We start from the raw sequence: 16,282 nt of genomic DNA, 5'->3' as shown, positions 1-16,282 counted from the left end.
TTTATTCAGCCCGCGTGTGTTCTCAATGTAGTATGTGGCCTTGATCCATGTGGAACAAAAAGTGGCTTCAACGCTGCCAACAGTGTTGTGTTTGTGAGAAACATACTGTACCTTGGAGAATTACAGCCCTGGTCGGTTTTAACGTTGGTTACGTCACAACATGGAAAAATTCAGATTTGTGATTTGAGCTGTTTTTTCTTCAGCGGGACCTGCGATCTGAGACCAAATGAAGGGAATTATATCAAGTTTTAAGTAGCAGTCTTTGTGTACATCATGAAATAAAATTACATTTAATTTAGCATACCATCTAAATTTGACTGTGGCTCATTTTGATGCCCCCAACCCCAAAATATATTTACTCAAGTCCGTAACAAATCCCCCCCCAAAAAATTCACTGAATCAAAATTAGCCTGATTTTATTTCAACATAAACGTAATTCCAGTTTCCCGTAACACCTCCGCCTCCCTTTTCGTCAACAAGAGCGGACATCTTTTATTGGATAATGAGCTTAATAGACACCAGGGGGACAAAGTCGAGAGCTCCAGGACATTTGTCTCAAGATCACAGCACAAAATACTCCACACAAACCCCCCACCCCACCCCTTACGACGCTTGTTTGAGTTTGAAGTCGAATGGACGCAGTCGATCGGGATCAGTATCTTAAGGACAAAGATTATTTTTGGAGTCTAGGATACAAATCCGTTAATCTTTCCCTCCCATTGAGCAGATTAGCCAAGGCTACGATGGCATGAGTACCACGCATTGAGGACCAGACCGGGTGGAGCTGGAGGGGGGATTGAATTCATGGACATCAGACGTCATGTTGAAGAGAAACAGGAAAGGTTGAAAGTCACTGAAGTAGCGAGATGCCCGTATGAAAGATTGTTTAGCAAAGTGAACAATCGAACTGAAGATGGCGTCGTTGGAAAAAAATAAAATAAAAAAATGAAGTCGACTTACTGCTGTGTGATCCCGCTAATGAGCCGTAAGCTGACTGATGGTCTGCAGGCTCTCCTTTGTACCCGACCTTTGACCCCATCAATGGTACCGAGACCAAACGCACTGAACTTTGAAGGTGTCGGACGTTTCGCTTCTTATCCAAGATGCGTCTTCAGCGAACTAAAGTCGTACTGGTACCAGTCCGACTTTAGATGACGGCTGAAGAAACCTTTTCATCGATGGACCAGTCCTGTACGACTGGGAGCTTACACAGACCAACCAATGGAATCATGAAATAATCAACAAATAGTGCTTTATTGTACTTGCATCAACAGCGTTTCCAAATGTACAGCAAAGGAAAAAAAAACAGAGTATCATCTTCAAATTGTTTCAACCTGTGTCTGACTCTTGTGAAGCCTCATAACCAAGTGGCGGATCTCGTCACGTTTCTGTCGCACCCGTTGCCGTGGAAACCAGTGGCCCAAAAGTAGAGGGGGTTCAAAGTGGACCACAGGGTTCTGGAAAGAATGAAATTGATCAATGTGTGACAGACTTTGGCGGGGGTCGGGGGGGCAAGGGGTATGCCAGCCGGTGCCGTTTGAAGGACATCAATGTAACTTTGCTTTTTCTACAAATATTCCAAATTTCAACTTGTTAACGTGTTAAAATGATCCCCCCCCCCCCCCCCCCCCCCAAATGTGACTCAACTGATTTTTGGATGTGAGACGAAAAAAAAACAGCAACGGTCACGACATGGGGGGTCATCAACCAGGAGGCATAGAAGAAAGAGGTGATTTATGGCCTCGGTAGCTATCTAGCGAGACAGCTAGCGAAACAGCCAGCCAGCTAGACAGCGAGACACACAGCCAGAGAGACAGCGAGACAGACTGAGAGACCAAGAGACAGAAAGACAGATATATGCACGCGCATACACACGCACAGGCTCACGCATATACTCACGCACACACTGTCTAAGTGGGAAAGTGGAGTTTGGTGAAATGTTGTCATCTCACCTGGAAGAAGCTCTCGACGTACTGCAGCAGGTACAAACCACAGTCACTGCAGTTATCCTGCTGCGGGACGCTGCAGCTGTAGCTGTGCATGCTGCGCGAGGAGAAGCGGCGATGTCGTCCCTTACGTTCTTCCCACTCAACTTGCAGGTAGCTGTACACGCACGTGACTTAGGTGAATCGCTTGCAAAGTTATCACTGGTAGGAGGTTTGTGGGAATGTACTCACGGGAACAAAGCACTTTGAAAAAGAAATGTGTTTTTTTTTATGCCATAATATTTTTGGGGGGGTTGAATTATTGTCAGGTTTATTTTATTATATATATATATATATACACACAGTGAGACCTCAACTTACAAACACCTCAACTTACAAACTTTTTGTCTTACAAACGTCAAATTTATGAAAATTAAACCTTATAATAAGCACTACTTTCATAATACACACCCACTACGGCTGGCGGAGTGATCTTCGGCGGAAGCACACGGCCGAACAGCACCAGAAGTTAAGTTACCAACAGTCCTTATGGAAGGTGACTCTCCTTCCATAAGCCATCAACGACCATCAAAAAGGTAAATAAAACTTTATTTTACAGCACAGTTTATTCCTTTAATTACAGTTGTCATGTAATGCGCCTCTCTTTCCAAACAGCAATTCCCTTTGACCTTCGGCCTCCAACGCCATTCCATCAAGCCATAAATGAGCATCAAAAATGCAAATAAAGTGACTTTATGATACAATGCAGTGTATTTCTTTCATTACAATACAATAGCAAATTTATTATACATAGAATAAGGTATGTTGTGTGTAATTTTAAGGCTTAATTAGTTGAAAAGTATATTTTATGGAAACCCGGGAACGGATTATTCCCATTTTAATGGTTTCCTATGGGACATTTTTTTTTAGATACACACTTTTCGCCTTACACACTCTGTCTGGGAACCAATTAAGTTCGTAAGTTGAGGTCTCACTGTGTGTGTGTGTGTGTATATATATATAAAATTCCCCTTTTATAAATTGATTTGGATTCTGAGTATAACGCTATGAGATTACAAATTGTGGGAAGAGTGAAGCACTCTGAACACCTCAATATTTTCCCGGCGAGGCACTCTCTTGGAATTGAATATAAATGCTCACTCTTGTAGAAGCTTGCAAGCATTTTCGTGCTGTTGCACTTTCAGAGAGTCCATGACGAGGATGCACGGCCTGCAGGCCAACGTGAAATAAGAGTCAAAAACAAATGATGTCAATGGGGCTATGCACCAGTTCGGTAAAATACTCACTTGGTCGACGTGACTTCCCTCATGCAGCCATCCTCCGTACATGCCTGTGAGAGAGAAGAAAAAAAAACAATCTGTCCATTTTTGATGCACTCACAAGGGTTGCGGGGTGTGCTATATCTTATTCAAGCTGTCTTTGGGGAGTAGGCTGGGACACCCTGAACCGGTTGCCAGCCCATCGCAGCAACAACCATCAGCGCTCACACTCACACCAGGGAACAAATTTTGTCGTGTTGTGTTCGCCTGCCGTGCATGTTTTTGAAAAGTGAGAAAAAACCGGAGTCCACGGAGAAAACTCCACACAGGGAAGGTCGGAGCCTGAATCGAACTGTGCACCTCTGTATTGTGAAGTCGATGTGCTAACGACTTGTCCACTGCAATGCCCAAACTGTTTTTATCTTGTTTTGGTTGCAAGGTAGTGCTATTTTTATTTGTCTATTTATCTGTCTACTTATTTATGTATTTATTTTTCTGTCTGTTTATTTAGATTAGATGAGCCTTTATTAGTCTTACAGTGGAGAAATTATCCATTCGCTTATTTATTTATTTGTCTATTTATTAATTTTTTTATTTTAATTAACTTTCATGTACTACTGGGTGAATAAAATCAACAAAGATGGAGCATTTTCAGCCGCAGGCAAGTTTTACAGAATTTTACTTTGAAATTGACTTGCAGTAAAAATAAATCAAATCTGATTTTGAGCATCCATCTGCAACATTTACCGGCGGCAGCTGCTCCGATCTCATACCAACGAGCTTGGATCCACCTAAAAACAAGAGAACAGATCAAAATGCCGCTGATGACTCAAGCAGTCGATTGAAATCTAGCTTGCTAGCAAACGAGCTTACTTGAACGTTGCACAGAATGGTTGCCATCCTGACCTGGGAAACAAATGACAGCCAGGTACCAGTGAGCTCTGCGGAAAACAACGGGTTGGGTGTGAGCAAAAAAATAAATACAATAGAAATAGCAGCAATAAATAATAATAATAATAATGATAATAATAATAATAATAATAATAATAATGATGATAATAATAGACAAATAAATACCCAAATGAATAAATATACACAGGAAAATAAATAGATAAACAAAAACATAAATAGATAAACAATAAATACATCCACAACCACACAAAAAGACAAAAAAAGTGTCCTTGAGAGTTTTGAAAGGCGCTCAGAAATAGAATGTATTATTAGTATTATTATTATAAATAAATGTTTCAGGTAGTCTTGGCTAACTGGACTTACTCCTCATTGATAGGCACAAAGAGAAAATCTTTGGTGAAAATGTCAACATGGCGAGTCCACGTCTTCACCCTCTGGTGGCGCATGTACTGATCACTGAGAACACATACACACAAATAAATAAATAAACATAGCATTTTTCACGAATGATGGGCAAATGAAGCTTCATGAAGCACTTGTGAAAGTTTTTGACTCCTCTAGATGGCCCTCTTTGTTTGAGGGTGTAGTGTATGTTTAAGACATTTCCTTTGCACTAACCATCATATTTAAACCAAGAGCACCATCTGGATGAATCAAAAAATATCACAAGTGGTTCATGAAGCTTCGTTTTCCCCATCACTACTTTGCACACATTGTCATTTCCTTCCACAAGTTTTTCCTTACGGGACAAGAGCAGCACTCTCGGTGTAGCTTTGCCGTCTGCTTAGGTGCTTGAAAAAGAAGCTGCTGAAGATGTGACTGCGCTCTGCCATGGCGCGGCTGCCGCCCTCCACAAGGAGGAATCTGGGGGTAAAGACGCCGGCGACTGGAGTCAAGCAACGATCCTGATGTATGACTTGACATTTCCAGTCGACTCACTTGAGGTAAAAGTCGATGATGACATCGTTAAGGAACTGCCCGCGTTCCAGACAAGCTAAGTCCTCCTTGGTCACGGTGATCCGGCCTTTGGAGGGGGGCGCCGGGTACTGAATCAACCTGTCAGATAAATAATGTCATAAAACATTTTGATTGGATGTAAGGCAGTGAGGTGTCAAACATACAGCCCGCAGCTCAATCTGTCTCAGGGGGGGAATTTGAAGGTGGAAAAAAATATGTGAGGATACAAATGTCTGTCAGGTGGTGATTAAGTACATGCGAAGTTAAGACAAGTCCCTTGGAAGAAAATAAAAATATTGAACAGACAAAAGAATTTGTTGTCATAATTTTAGCGCAGTTACAGCCAATAATTCGTCTGAAGGTGTGCAAACTCCAATCGCTGCGGCCAGATTTAATGTGCATGTACAATTTACAGCGTACAATTTGGTACATTTCTCAACTAATCTAATCTATTGTGTGATTTTTGGCATGTCTTTCTTGTGAAATCGGAGGGCCTTATTCATGTTTTGTGGAATGATACTACAAGACGGGATGTACTCCTCCAACTGCCCGAGGACAACCGGGATAGGCTGCGGCATGCCGGCGGCCCTTTGTAAGGATAAGCGGATTAGAAAACGGATGGGTGGATATGACATCATCATTTTTCTTCATGTTCTTGTATCGCTTTGCACGGAAAAAAAGAACAAGCAAAATCTCAAACTGACTGTGATACATGTTCGTGATTTTACTAGTCAAATCTGAATTCCACCCCCATTCCCCTTATAACGCCCCCTTGACAGCAGACAATGGTAAATATAAGGATGAGGTAGTTTTTGACCTGCCCGCCAGCTGCAGAGCACATGCCTGATTCCTGCAGGTTCTTCTCTGGGGGTTGGCCATCTCCTGGGAGACAAACACGATCACACGTGAGAGGTGGACAACCCCCAATGCAACCATCACGGGAGCGAGGGGGCCAACAAAAAGTTCGTCTCACCGACAATTGACCCAGCAGACGAAGGAGGTGCTCATCCAGTGGGGTGGGACAGTTATGGATGAGTAGTAGCCCATCGGTCCAGCTCAGGGGAGACATCAACCCCCCCGCCGAGGAAGAGCGGCCATTTTGAAATTCCGTCATCTCCATCATAGACGCCAGAAGTGCGGCCTGGGGTTCGGGAAGCTGCTCCGTCATCACCAGAAGAAGGATGGAGCACGGCGGCCCTGCGGTCCAGAGGACGACCGGTGAATCGTTTTCGGCACACGGAAAGATGTTTTTGCCATTTTTTTGTGATTAAAGAGGCAAAAATTGATATTTTCAAAATGTATTCCCAATGGATGTGACCTATCGCCACGGAGGACAACGAGGGGTCATAATGGAACTCCTGGTGATATTACCCGGGGCACTTTTGTGGATAAAGGTCATCTCCCGATGCAGAGCTTTGGCCTGAGCATCCGTCACCCAGAGGAAAAGCAGCGACGGAGCGGGCCCGACAAGTTCAGCTAGCAAAGTGCCATCCAAAGCGACGCCGCCGTCCCATAAGCCGTAGCCTCGCACTTGTGATGCAACCACACTGAGCTCGCTTCTATCCCCTCCTGTCGGACGTAGAGGCCGACACATCAGTCATCCCGACACATCGGTACGTGACTGTGAGGAAATGTTTGGCACCTTTAAGCGGCAGGATGATTCCACTTGATGTAATCTGGACACAAAGATACCCAATGTTTCATTAGAATCTTGCACTTTCTAAACGGGGGTGAGGGATATATTTGTATAATTTCAGAGATAGACAAGAAACTAGTGGAAGACTCGGCATGCACTGTGGTCAGAACATTACTTTTCTTAAAGACAATAACAATAATAATAATAATAATAATAATAATAATAATAATAATAATAATAAATTAAAAATGTCATTATATGTAGATCTGGTTTAGGATGAGCGGGATAAAGGGCATGTAGATAACTATGACTAAAAATTGAAGTATTGCTGTGTTGCAATAGGTAGGTAGGTCGTCTGATATTCAGGGGTTTATTTACACTGTACCCCTTCTGGTGCCAGACACCATTGAAGCTGAATACTGAATTTGACTCCCCAGGCCACAGGTGTCAAAGTCAAGGCACTGGGGCCAAATGTGGCCCATCACATTATTTTATTCGGCCCGCGAAAGCAAATCAAACTTGTGATTTCATAATGCTTGCTAATTTCTGAACAGAAATTTCAAATTGTCCCATGTAAACAACAATAACAGTCATTAATATTATTATGACTTCAAATTTGAAAACGAGTTATTCATTACTATGTTGCGCACTCTGCATAATTAAACGTGTTAATGGCTTCCCCAAATTCATAACCGCAGAAAAAGCCTGTGACTGTAAAGTGTCCTTGAGAATTTTGAAAGCCGCTTAAAAATGAAATATATCTTTTTGATAATGGCCCTACAATGTGGCCCACGGCAATAAATGACTGACACCCTTGCCCCAGGCCAAAGCGAAAACCAGTCAAGAAGAATAAAAATAAAAATAGCATTAGAGTGACGAAAAATTAAAAATTAAAAAAAAAAAAGAAAATAATAAGAGATAACAGAAAATGGAGAAACATAGCGACAATCCGGAGAGAAGTGGGTCGAAGATCGGCCAGGTATTTATTTTCTGTATAAAAATTAATTTGGTGTGCAAAAAGTCTTTTTTTTCAAACTTAAATCTTGAAAAAGTAGGGGGTCGTCTTATGATTAGGGCCATCTTATATTTGGGTGAATACGGTAGTTTCAAATTGGGAAGGAGTATTTAAAGCGTACGACAGTCTCCCGCTGAGCATTTACGCACGCAGTCAATAAAATAAAATATTTAAAAAATGGAACTTCCGGTCCAGTCAAACGTGTTACAAATGCATTTGTATGCAAATTGAATGCATGCTTGAAATGTTAAAAATTCTCTGCAATGTTTCGTAGTGATGGAAAAATGAAGCTTCATGAACCACCATTTATTTTGACTGCTCCAGATGGTGCTCATGATTTAAATATGAAGGTTAGGTTGTGCTAATATTTAGTGTCAACCTCCCAGAGAAAACTTCAACTCGCCACCACTCAACACAACAGGAAATGTGTCACTCAGTCACACACGATAAAAGTGATTTTATATCGCACCATCATCTTCCCGCTTGCGCGAGAGTGCATCAAGCCGACGTGAAGGGACAAAAACTCCAACTCCAGGAAGGACGGCAACTGCGGGTATCCTGGTTTCCGATGAGGTATTTGATTCCAAAGAGGAATTTGGTCAATCCGTCTTCTCTCATCAACTTCGTCTGGCTCATCGTCCTCACTGGACAAAACAACTGGAATAATAGAAGCATTGAGACGCAAGATGGTTGCAGCGTAGACGAGTTTGGGCGCAACTCACTGGGTTCCGAACGAGTTTGTTTCCTGCCACGAGAAAGAAGACCGGTCACTCTGTTCGTTTTCTTCTTCTGTCTGAAGGCCATCCAAGCATTTCGCTCTCTCTCCCCCGGTTCTTCATTGGATATGCTCCTGTTGAACTTCCTGTTGCAAATTCGATGGCCATGTGGTGTTGTCTCCAGCAAAGAAGACGCTTCATTTGTAGCCGAGGAGGACTGAGAAGAGGATGAAAGACAAGCAGATCACTTAGGGAGAATATTAAAATACATATTTATTTACATATGTTGACTGACAATACCGCAGCAACTGATCATGTGAGATTGATCATCACCTCCTGCATAATATCAGCTGTCAAGGCCGTTTCGTATCCCGACGAGGAGATATTCAACTTCCCATTATGCAGGTCTCCTCTCACCTCAGTCAGAGAGTCATACGCTTTCACGGACACGCGCCTGACTCGTGAACAGAAACCTGGAGGGAAACGTTTGCATTGAGAAAGGCAAACTTAAAATTCGATTCTCGCAAAAACAGAAAAGCATACTTTTGCTTTTACGATCACTCCTCTGTGATGAAAGACAACTCTCATCCAAGGTAGGCGGTTGATCACTGTCTGAGGCGCGCTTTGGACGCCATCTGTTGGACAAATTGGGTAATTCGTTGTTATTGTGGTACGGCGCGACACTTATTTGTTATCGTGACTTGGTTAACATGCAGAATGAAATTGATGAATTTGTGGACAGCAAACGCATTCAAAGTCAATTGGTAACTTTTGCAAGCAAACTCACCCGTCTAACACGGTAACGGAAAAACTCCGAGGACGAGGGGCTTTCGTTGACTGCTGTGATTGGCTTGTGCTGTCCCCCGCTGCCACGTGAGTGGTCGTTGATATTTCCGTGGGCGGACTTTGTAGTCCCATCAGCTTTTTGACAACTTCTTTAAAACACAGCTTGCCGGACAAACTGTCACAGACGCATTCAGAAACCTCAACTTATCGACCAAATCTCGCCCGTCTATCGGTTATCGTAGTCGTTGTAGTAGTAGTAGTAGAAAACGGTCTCCTGACCTCTGACGATGGAGGCTGCCATGACTCCACCCATAACCCGATTTCTAATCGAACACAACAAATACAAAAATAAATAAATAAATACAATAAAGGAAAAACGCGTCTGATACCTACTCTGGCGATGAGACTTTCAAGGACAGGAATAAAAAAAATCACCTTCGAGTGAAGCGCGGAGCTTTGCGGTGAGTGTAGCGGTTGGTGGGTGTCAGATGCTGCGATCGACGTCTTCTTGGGGATTCTAAAGAAACGTCATCGGGTGACAATTATTAACAAAACATAATATCAGCACACACGCGCAGTCTTTCTCGTTGTCACTGTTTTATGTTGTATAGTTTCGTGTCTAAACTTTGCTACGCGTGGGTGTAACGTTATCCAAAATAATGTAACACTAAAACATACAAGTAACTACCCGGGCGCGTTTGGTTAGTCATCTAGTGCCTATCACACAAATATTAAGTATACCAAGTTTTTAAAAATGTATCAGCTGTCTTCGTTAGAATCCGCCAAAACGTTGACCGCAGGCGCAGCCGAATGTTTTCTTGTATCCCCATTGCAAAAAAATATAGAAATAAACAAATCTGCTCGTCCATAAACGCGTAGCAAAGAGGAAGGAAACAGCTTTCCAGAAGAACTTTTCTCCGAGCGAACTGGTAACCGCAAGCTACTTCGCTAGCTACGGTATAGCTACCAAAGCTGCTTTGCCAGCCGGTTAGCCACTTGCTTAGTGACTACGATACAGCCAAGTGAGCTGTTCAGTTTCGACGATCTCAAAACAGTGAAGCCCAAGGACATACTAACACTTTGGTCATTGCGGCTCGTGAAACATTAAAACTTATTCCCGCAACACGCTGGGAAGCATTTTTTTTTCGTCGACCATAAATAGAGCTGCACGTTACGCAAGTACGTATTTACGTAATCTGCGTAGCTTCATACGCCACTTACGTATAAATGTGCCGATTGTCACCATGTGAGCAAATCGTTTTTGCTTGTTCGACTAGCGATGCCTGGCAAGTGCACAAACAGAGATGAGCGAGTCAGTCATACCAGTCGACGAGATACGGACGACAATTGCTTTTTCCCTCCGACCTCGACGGCAGTCCTACTAAAGAACCTCAACTCAACCCAGAATTTGAATCATTTACCGAACCCGCTTGTGAAAAGCAATAGACTGATATGTACCAACAACCACTTTTTCCACAAATAAAATGTATTATTATTATTATTACAAAAACAAAAACTGAATAGAAACCGTCATATAATTTGATTAGTCCAGTTTAATCAAGGTGGGTGTACTTTTTATTTTAAAAAAATCATACATTTTGTTGTCTGGTTCTTTTCTTTTCGGCTTTTCCCTTTAGGGGTCGCCACAGCGAATCAGTCTCCTGTTGTCTTTGGTTCAAAACTGTTATAGGTACTATGACGTAGACCAGGGGTGTCAAAGTCATTTTTTCCGCGGGCCACATTGTAGTTATGGTTTCCTCTCGAGGGCCGTTATGAATTTGGGGAACCCATTAGAATGTTTAAATCCCTTCAAATATTACATATAGACCACACAGCAAATTAATGAATAACTCGTTTTCAAATCTGAAGTCAAGAATAATGACTTTTATTGTGGTTGACATCCAAAAATATGAAATTTTGGCTCAGATTTTAGCAATCATCATGGAATTTAACAAGTTTGATTTGCTTTCGCGGGCCGAAAAAAATTATGTGGCGGGCCGGATTTGGCCCGCGGGCCTTGACTTTGACACCTGTGACGTAGACACTGCCATAGTATGATACTGTATTCCATTATCACAGTAAACCTATTCTTTTCCTTTCGGCTTTTCCCTTCAAGGAGTCGCCACAGCGAATCAGTGGAGGTTTGATTTGCATGTTTGTTTTGGCCAAGCTTTGATGTCAGATGCCCTTCCCGACACAACCCCCTGTATTTATACGGGCTTGGGACCGGCACAATAAGACACTGGCTCATGTCCCCTTGTGGCTACAGAACAAGCAACTGTATGAACTTAATAAAGAATATACAATGTCAACGAGTTTCTAAGATTTCACACTGGGCTGCACTGACCTTACTGGATACTGAATCATGGAGAAAGCAAAACTACTGTCGAAGAACCTGCCAGGAATGGTATAGGTTGAATTTTATAAATCGTGAAACATCAAAAGCTATCTAAAGATTTGAAGAATGCTGATACAACTTCTGGATATAATTGAGGTTCTGGTAATTGAGGTGCGGCCTGGGGTTCGGGAAGCTGCTCCGTCATCACCAGAAGAAGGATGGAGCACGGCGGCCCTGCGGTCCAGAGGACGACCGGTGAATCGTTTTCGGCACACGGAAAGATGTTTTTGCCATTTTTTTGTGATTAAAGAGGCAAAAATTGATATTTTCAAAATGTATTCCCAATGGATGTGACCTATCGCCACGGAGGACAACGAGGGGTCATAATGGAACTCCTGGTGATATTACCCGGGGCACTTTTGTGGATAAAGGTCATCTCCCGATGCAGAGCTTTGGCCTGAGCATCCGTCACCCAGAGGAAAAGCAGCGACGGAGCGGGCCCGACAAGTTCAGCTAGCAAAGTGCCATCCAAAGCGACGCCGCCGTCCCATAAGCCGTAGCCTCGCACTTGTGATGCAACCACACTGAGCTCGCTTCTATCCCCTCCTGTCGGACGTAGAGGCCGACACATCAGTCATCCCGACACATCGGTACGTGACTGTGAGGAAATGTTTGGCACCTTTAAGCGGCAGGATGATTCCACTTGATGTAATCTGGACACAAAGATACCCAATGTTTCATTAGAATCTTGCACTTTCTAAACGGGGGTGAGGGATATATTTGTATAATTTCAGAGATAGACAAGAAACTAGTGGAAGACTCGGCATGCACTGTGGTCAGAACATTACTTTTCTTAAAGACAATAACAATAATAATAATAATAATAATAATAATAATAATAATAATAATAATAAATTAAAAATGTCATTATATGTAGATCTGGTTTAGGATGAGCGGGATAAAGGGCATGTAGATAACTATGACTAAAAATTGAAGTATTGCTGTGTTGCAATAGGTAGGTAGGTCGTCTGATATTCAGGGGTTTATTTACACTGTACCCCTTCTGGTGCCAGACACCATTGAAGCTGAATACTGAATTTGACTCCCCAGGCCACAGGTGTCAAAGTCAAGGCACTGGGGCCAAATGTGGCCCATCACATTATTTTATTCGGCCCGCGAAAGCAAATCAAACTTGTGATTTCATAATGCTTGCTAATTTCTGAACAGAAATTTCAAATTGTCCCATGTAAACAACAATAACAGTCATTAATATTATTATGACTTCAAATTTGAAAACGAGTTATTCATTACTATGTTGCGCACTCTGCATAATTAAACGTGTTAATGGCTTCCCCAAATTCATAACCGCAGAAAAAGCCTGTGACTGTAAAGTGTCCTTGAGAATTTTGAAAGCCGCTTAAAAATGAAATATATCTTTTTGATAATGGCCCTACAATGTGGCCCACGGCAATAAATGACTGACACCCTTGCCCCAGGCCAAAGCGAAAACCAGTCAAGAAGAATAAAAATAAAAATAGCATTAGAGTGACGAAAAATTAAAAATTAAAAAAAAAAAAGAAAATAATAAGAGATAACAGAAAATGGAGAAACATAGCGACAATCCGGAGAGAAGTGGGTCGAAGATCGGCCAGGTATTTATTTTCTGTATAAAAATTAATTTGGTGTGCAAAAAGTCTTTTTTTTCAAACTTAAATCTTGAAAAAGTAGGGGGTCGTCTTATGATTAGGGCCATCTTATATTTGGGTGAATACGGTAGTTTCAAATTGGGAAGGAGTATTTAAAGCGTACGACAGTCTCCCGCTGAGCATTTACGCACGCAGTCAATAAAATAAAATATTTAAAAAATGGAACTTCCGGTCCAGTCAAACGTGTTACAAATGCATTTGTATGCAAATTGAATGCATGCTTGAAATGTTAAAAATTCTCTGCAATGTTTCGTAGTGATGGAAAAATGAAGCTTCATGAACCACCATTTATTTTGACTGCTCCAGATGGTGCTCATGATTTAAATATGAAGGTTAGGTTGTGCTAATATTTAGTGTCAACCTCCCAGAGAAAACTTCAACTCGCCACCACTCAACACAACAGGAAATGTGTCACTCAGTCACACACGATAAAAGTGATTTTATATCGCACCATCATCTTCCCGCTTGCGCGAGAGTGCATCAAGCCGACGTGAAGGGACAAAAACTCCAACTCCAGGAAGGACGGCAACTGCGGGTATCCTGGTTTCCGATGAGGTATTTGATTCCAAAGAGGAATTTGGTCAATCCGTCTTCTCTCATCAACTTCGTCTGGCTCATCGTCCTCACTGGACAAAACAACTGGAATAATAGAAGCATTGAGACGCAAGATGGTTGCAGCGTAGACGAGTTTGGGCGCAACTCACTGGGTTCCGAACGAGTTTGTTTCCTGCCACGAGAAAGAAGACCGGTCACTCTGTTCGTTTTCTTCTTCTGTCTGAAGGCCATCCAAGCATTTCGCTCTCTCTCCCCCGGTTCTTCATTGGATATGCTCCTGTTGAACTTCCTGTTGCAAATTCGATGGCCATGTGGTGTTGTCTCCAGCAAAGAAGACGCTTCATTTGTAGCCGAGGAGGACTGAGAAGAGGATGAAAGACAAGCAGATCACTTAGGGAGAATATTAAAATACATATTTATTTACATATGTTGACTGACAATACCGCAGCAACTGATCATGTGAGATTGATCATCACCTCCTGCATAATATCAGCTGTCAAGGCCGTTTCGTATCCCGACGAGGAGATATTCAACTTCCCATTATGCAGGTCTCCTCTCACCTCAGTCAGAGAGTCATACGCTTTCACGGACACGCGCCTGACTCGTGAACAGAAACCTGGAGGGAAACGTTTGCATTGAGAAAGGCAAACTTAAAATTCGATTCTCGCAAAAACAGAAAAGCATACTTTTGCTTTTACGATCACTCCTCTGTGATGAAAGACAACTCTCATCCAAGGTAGGCGGTTGATCACTGTCTGAGGCGCGCTTTGGACGCCATCTGTTGGACAAATTGGGTAATTCGTTGTTATTGTGGTACGGCGCGACACTTATTTGTTATCGTGACTTGGTTAACATGCAGAATGAAATTGATGAATTTGTGGACAGCAAACGCATTCAAAGTCAATTGGTAACTTTTGCAAGCAAACTCACCCGTCTAACACGGTAACGGAAAAACTCCGAGGACGAGGGGCTTTCGTTGACTGCTGTGATTGGCTTGTGCTGTCCCCCGCTGCCACGTGAGTGGTCGTTGATATTTCCGTGGGCGGACTTTGTAGTCCCATCAGCTTTTTGACAACTTCTTTAAAACACAGCTTGCCGGACAAACTGTCACAGACGCATTCAGAAACCTCAACTTATCGACCAAATCTCGCCCGTCTATCGGTTATCGTAGTCGTTGTAGTAGTAGTAGTAGAAAACGGTCTCCTGACCTCTGACGATGGAGGCTGCCATGACTCCACCCATAACCCGATTTCTAATCGAACACAACAAATACAAAAATAAATAAATAAATACAATAAAGGAAAAACGCGTCTGATACCTACTCTGGCGATGAGACTTTCAAGGACAGGAATAAAAAAAATCACCTTCGAGTGAAGCGCGGAGCTTTGCGGTGAGTGTAGCGGTTGGTGGGTGTCAGATGCTGCGATCGACGTCTTCTTGGGGATTCTAAAGAAACGTCATCGGGTGACAATTATTAACAAAACATAATATCAGCACACACGCGCAGTCTTTCTCGTTGTCACTGTTTTATGTTGTATAGTTTCGTGTCTAAACTTTGCTACGCGTGGGTGTAACGTTATCCAAAATAATGTAACACTAAAACATACAAGTAACTACCCGGGCGCGTTTGGTTAGTCATCTAGTGCCTATCACACAAATATTAAGTATACCAAGTTTTTAAAAATGTATCAGCTGTCTTCGTTAGAATCCGCCAAAACGTTGACCGCAGGCGCAGCCGAATGTTTTCTTGTATCCCCATTGCAAAAAAATATAGAAATAAACAAATCTGCTCGTCCATAAACGCGTAGCAAAGAGGAAGGAAACAGCTTTCCAGAAGAACTTTTCTCCGAGCGAACTGGTAACCGCAAGCTACTTCGCTAGCTACGGTATAGCTACCAAAGCTGCTTTGCCAGCCGGTTAGCCACTTGCTTAGTGACTACGATACAGCCAAGTGAGCTGTTCAGTTTCGACGATCTCAAAACAGTGAAGCCCAAGGACATACTAACACTTTGGTCATTGCGGCTCGTGAAACATTAAAACTTATTCCCGCAACACGCTGGGAAGCATTTTTTTTTCGTCGACCATAAATAGAGCTGCACGTTACGCAAGTACGTATTTACGTAATCTGCGTAGCTTCATACGCCACTTACGTATAAATGTGCCGATTGTCACCATGTGAGCAAATCGTTTTTGCTTGTTCGACTAGCGATGCCTGGCAAGTGCACAAACAGAGATGAGCGAGTCAGTCATACCAGTCGACGAGATACGGACGACAATTGCTTTTTCCCTCCGACCTCGACGGCAGTCCTACTAAAGAACCTCAACTCAACCCAGAATTTGAATCATTTACCGAACCCGCTTGTGAAAAGCAATAGACTGATATGTACCAACAACCACTTTTTCCACAAATAAAATGTATTATTATTATTATTACAAAAACAAAAACTGAATAGAAA

At 42.5% G+C, this 16,282-nt stretch overlaps 2 protein-coding genes across 5 annotated transcripts; both read right to left on the bottom strand.

Annotated features, from left to right (window-relative positions):
- Window positions 1-1,235: 1,235 nt before the first annotated feature.
- Window positions 1,236-10,624, bottom strand: LOC148903716 (sentrin-specific protease 7-like). 4 transcript variants are annotated; one of them, XM_089007345.1, is made up of 21 exons: window positions 9,969-10,624; window positions 9,663-9,744; window positions 9,507-9,550; window positions 9,229-9,402; window positions 8,985-9,076; window positions 8,775-8,914; window positions 8,448-8,658; window positions 8,195-8,382; window positions 6,717-6,750; window positions 6,446-6,643; window positions 6,048-6,271; window positions 5,892-5,956; window positions 5,057-5,173; window positions 4,862-4,981; window positions 4,481-4,573; window positions 4,079-4,146; window positions 3,953-3,996; window positions 3,233-3,276; window positions 3,087-3,155; window positions 1,953-2,103; window positions 1,236-1,457 (listed from the first exon to the last, which is right to left on the bottom strand). In XM_089007345.1, the coding sequence occupies exons 4-21, from the start codon at window positions 9,357-9,359 to the stop codon at window positions 1,320-1,322; spliced, it is 2,127 nt and encodes a 708-aa protein (XP_088863471.1). In that variant the 5' UTR covers window positions 9,360-9,402; window positions 9,507-9,550; window positions 9,663-9,744; window positions 9,969-10,624; the 3' UTR covers window positions 1,236-1,319. The 4 variants fall into 4 exon arrangements, with proteins under 4 accessions (XP_088863471.1, XP_088863477.1, XP_088863462.1 ...); XM_089007351.1 differs by having other exon boundaries at window positions 10,195-10,624; XM_089007336.1 differs by having other exon boundaries at window positions 10,305-10,624.
- Window positions 10,625-10,762: 138 nt separating this feature from the next.
- Window positions 10,763-16,152, bottom strand: LOC148903715 (uncharacterized). Its single transcript, XM_089007428.1, has 11 exons — window positions 15,833-16,152; window positions 15,191-15,272; window positions 15,035-15,078; window positions 14,757-14,930; window positions 14,513-14,604; window positions 14,303-14,442; window positions 13,976-14,186; window positions 13,723-13,910; window positions 12,245-12,278; window positions 11,974-12,171; window positions 10,763-11,799 (listed from the first exon to the last, which is right to left on the bottom strand). Exons 1-11 carry the CDS (start codon window positions 15,841-15,843, stop codon window positions 11,666-11,668), a joined length of 1,308 nt encoding a protein of 435 aa, XP_088863554.1. The 5' UTR covers window positions 15,844-16,152; the 3' UTR covers window positions 10,763-11,665.
- Between the last annotated feature and the right edge of the window lie 130 nt (window positions 16,153-16,282).

This window comes from Hippocampus bargibanti, linkage group LG01, assembly GCF_051943395.1.
Source record: "Hippocampus bargibanti isolate YZ-2025 linkage group LG01, ASM5194339v1, whole genome shotgun sequence".
NCBI classification, from domain to species: Eukaryota; Metazoa; Chordata; class Actinopteri; order Syngnathiformes; family Syngnathidae; genus Hippocampus; species Hippocampus bargibanti.
The sequence above is the reverse complement of the archived record's forward strand: the minus strand, read 5'-3'. Positions and strand labels throughout refer to the sequence as shown.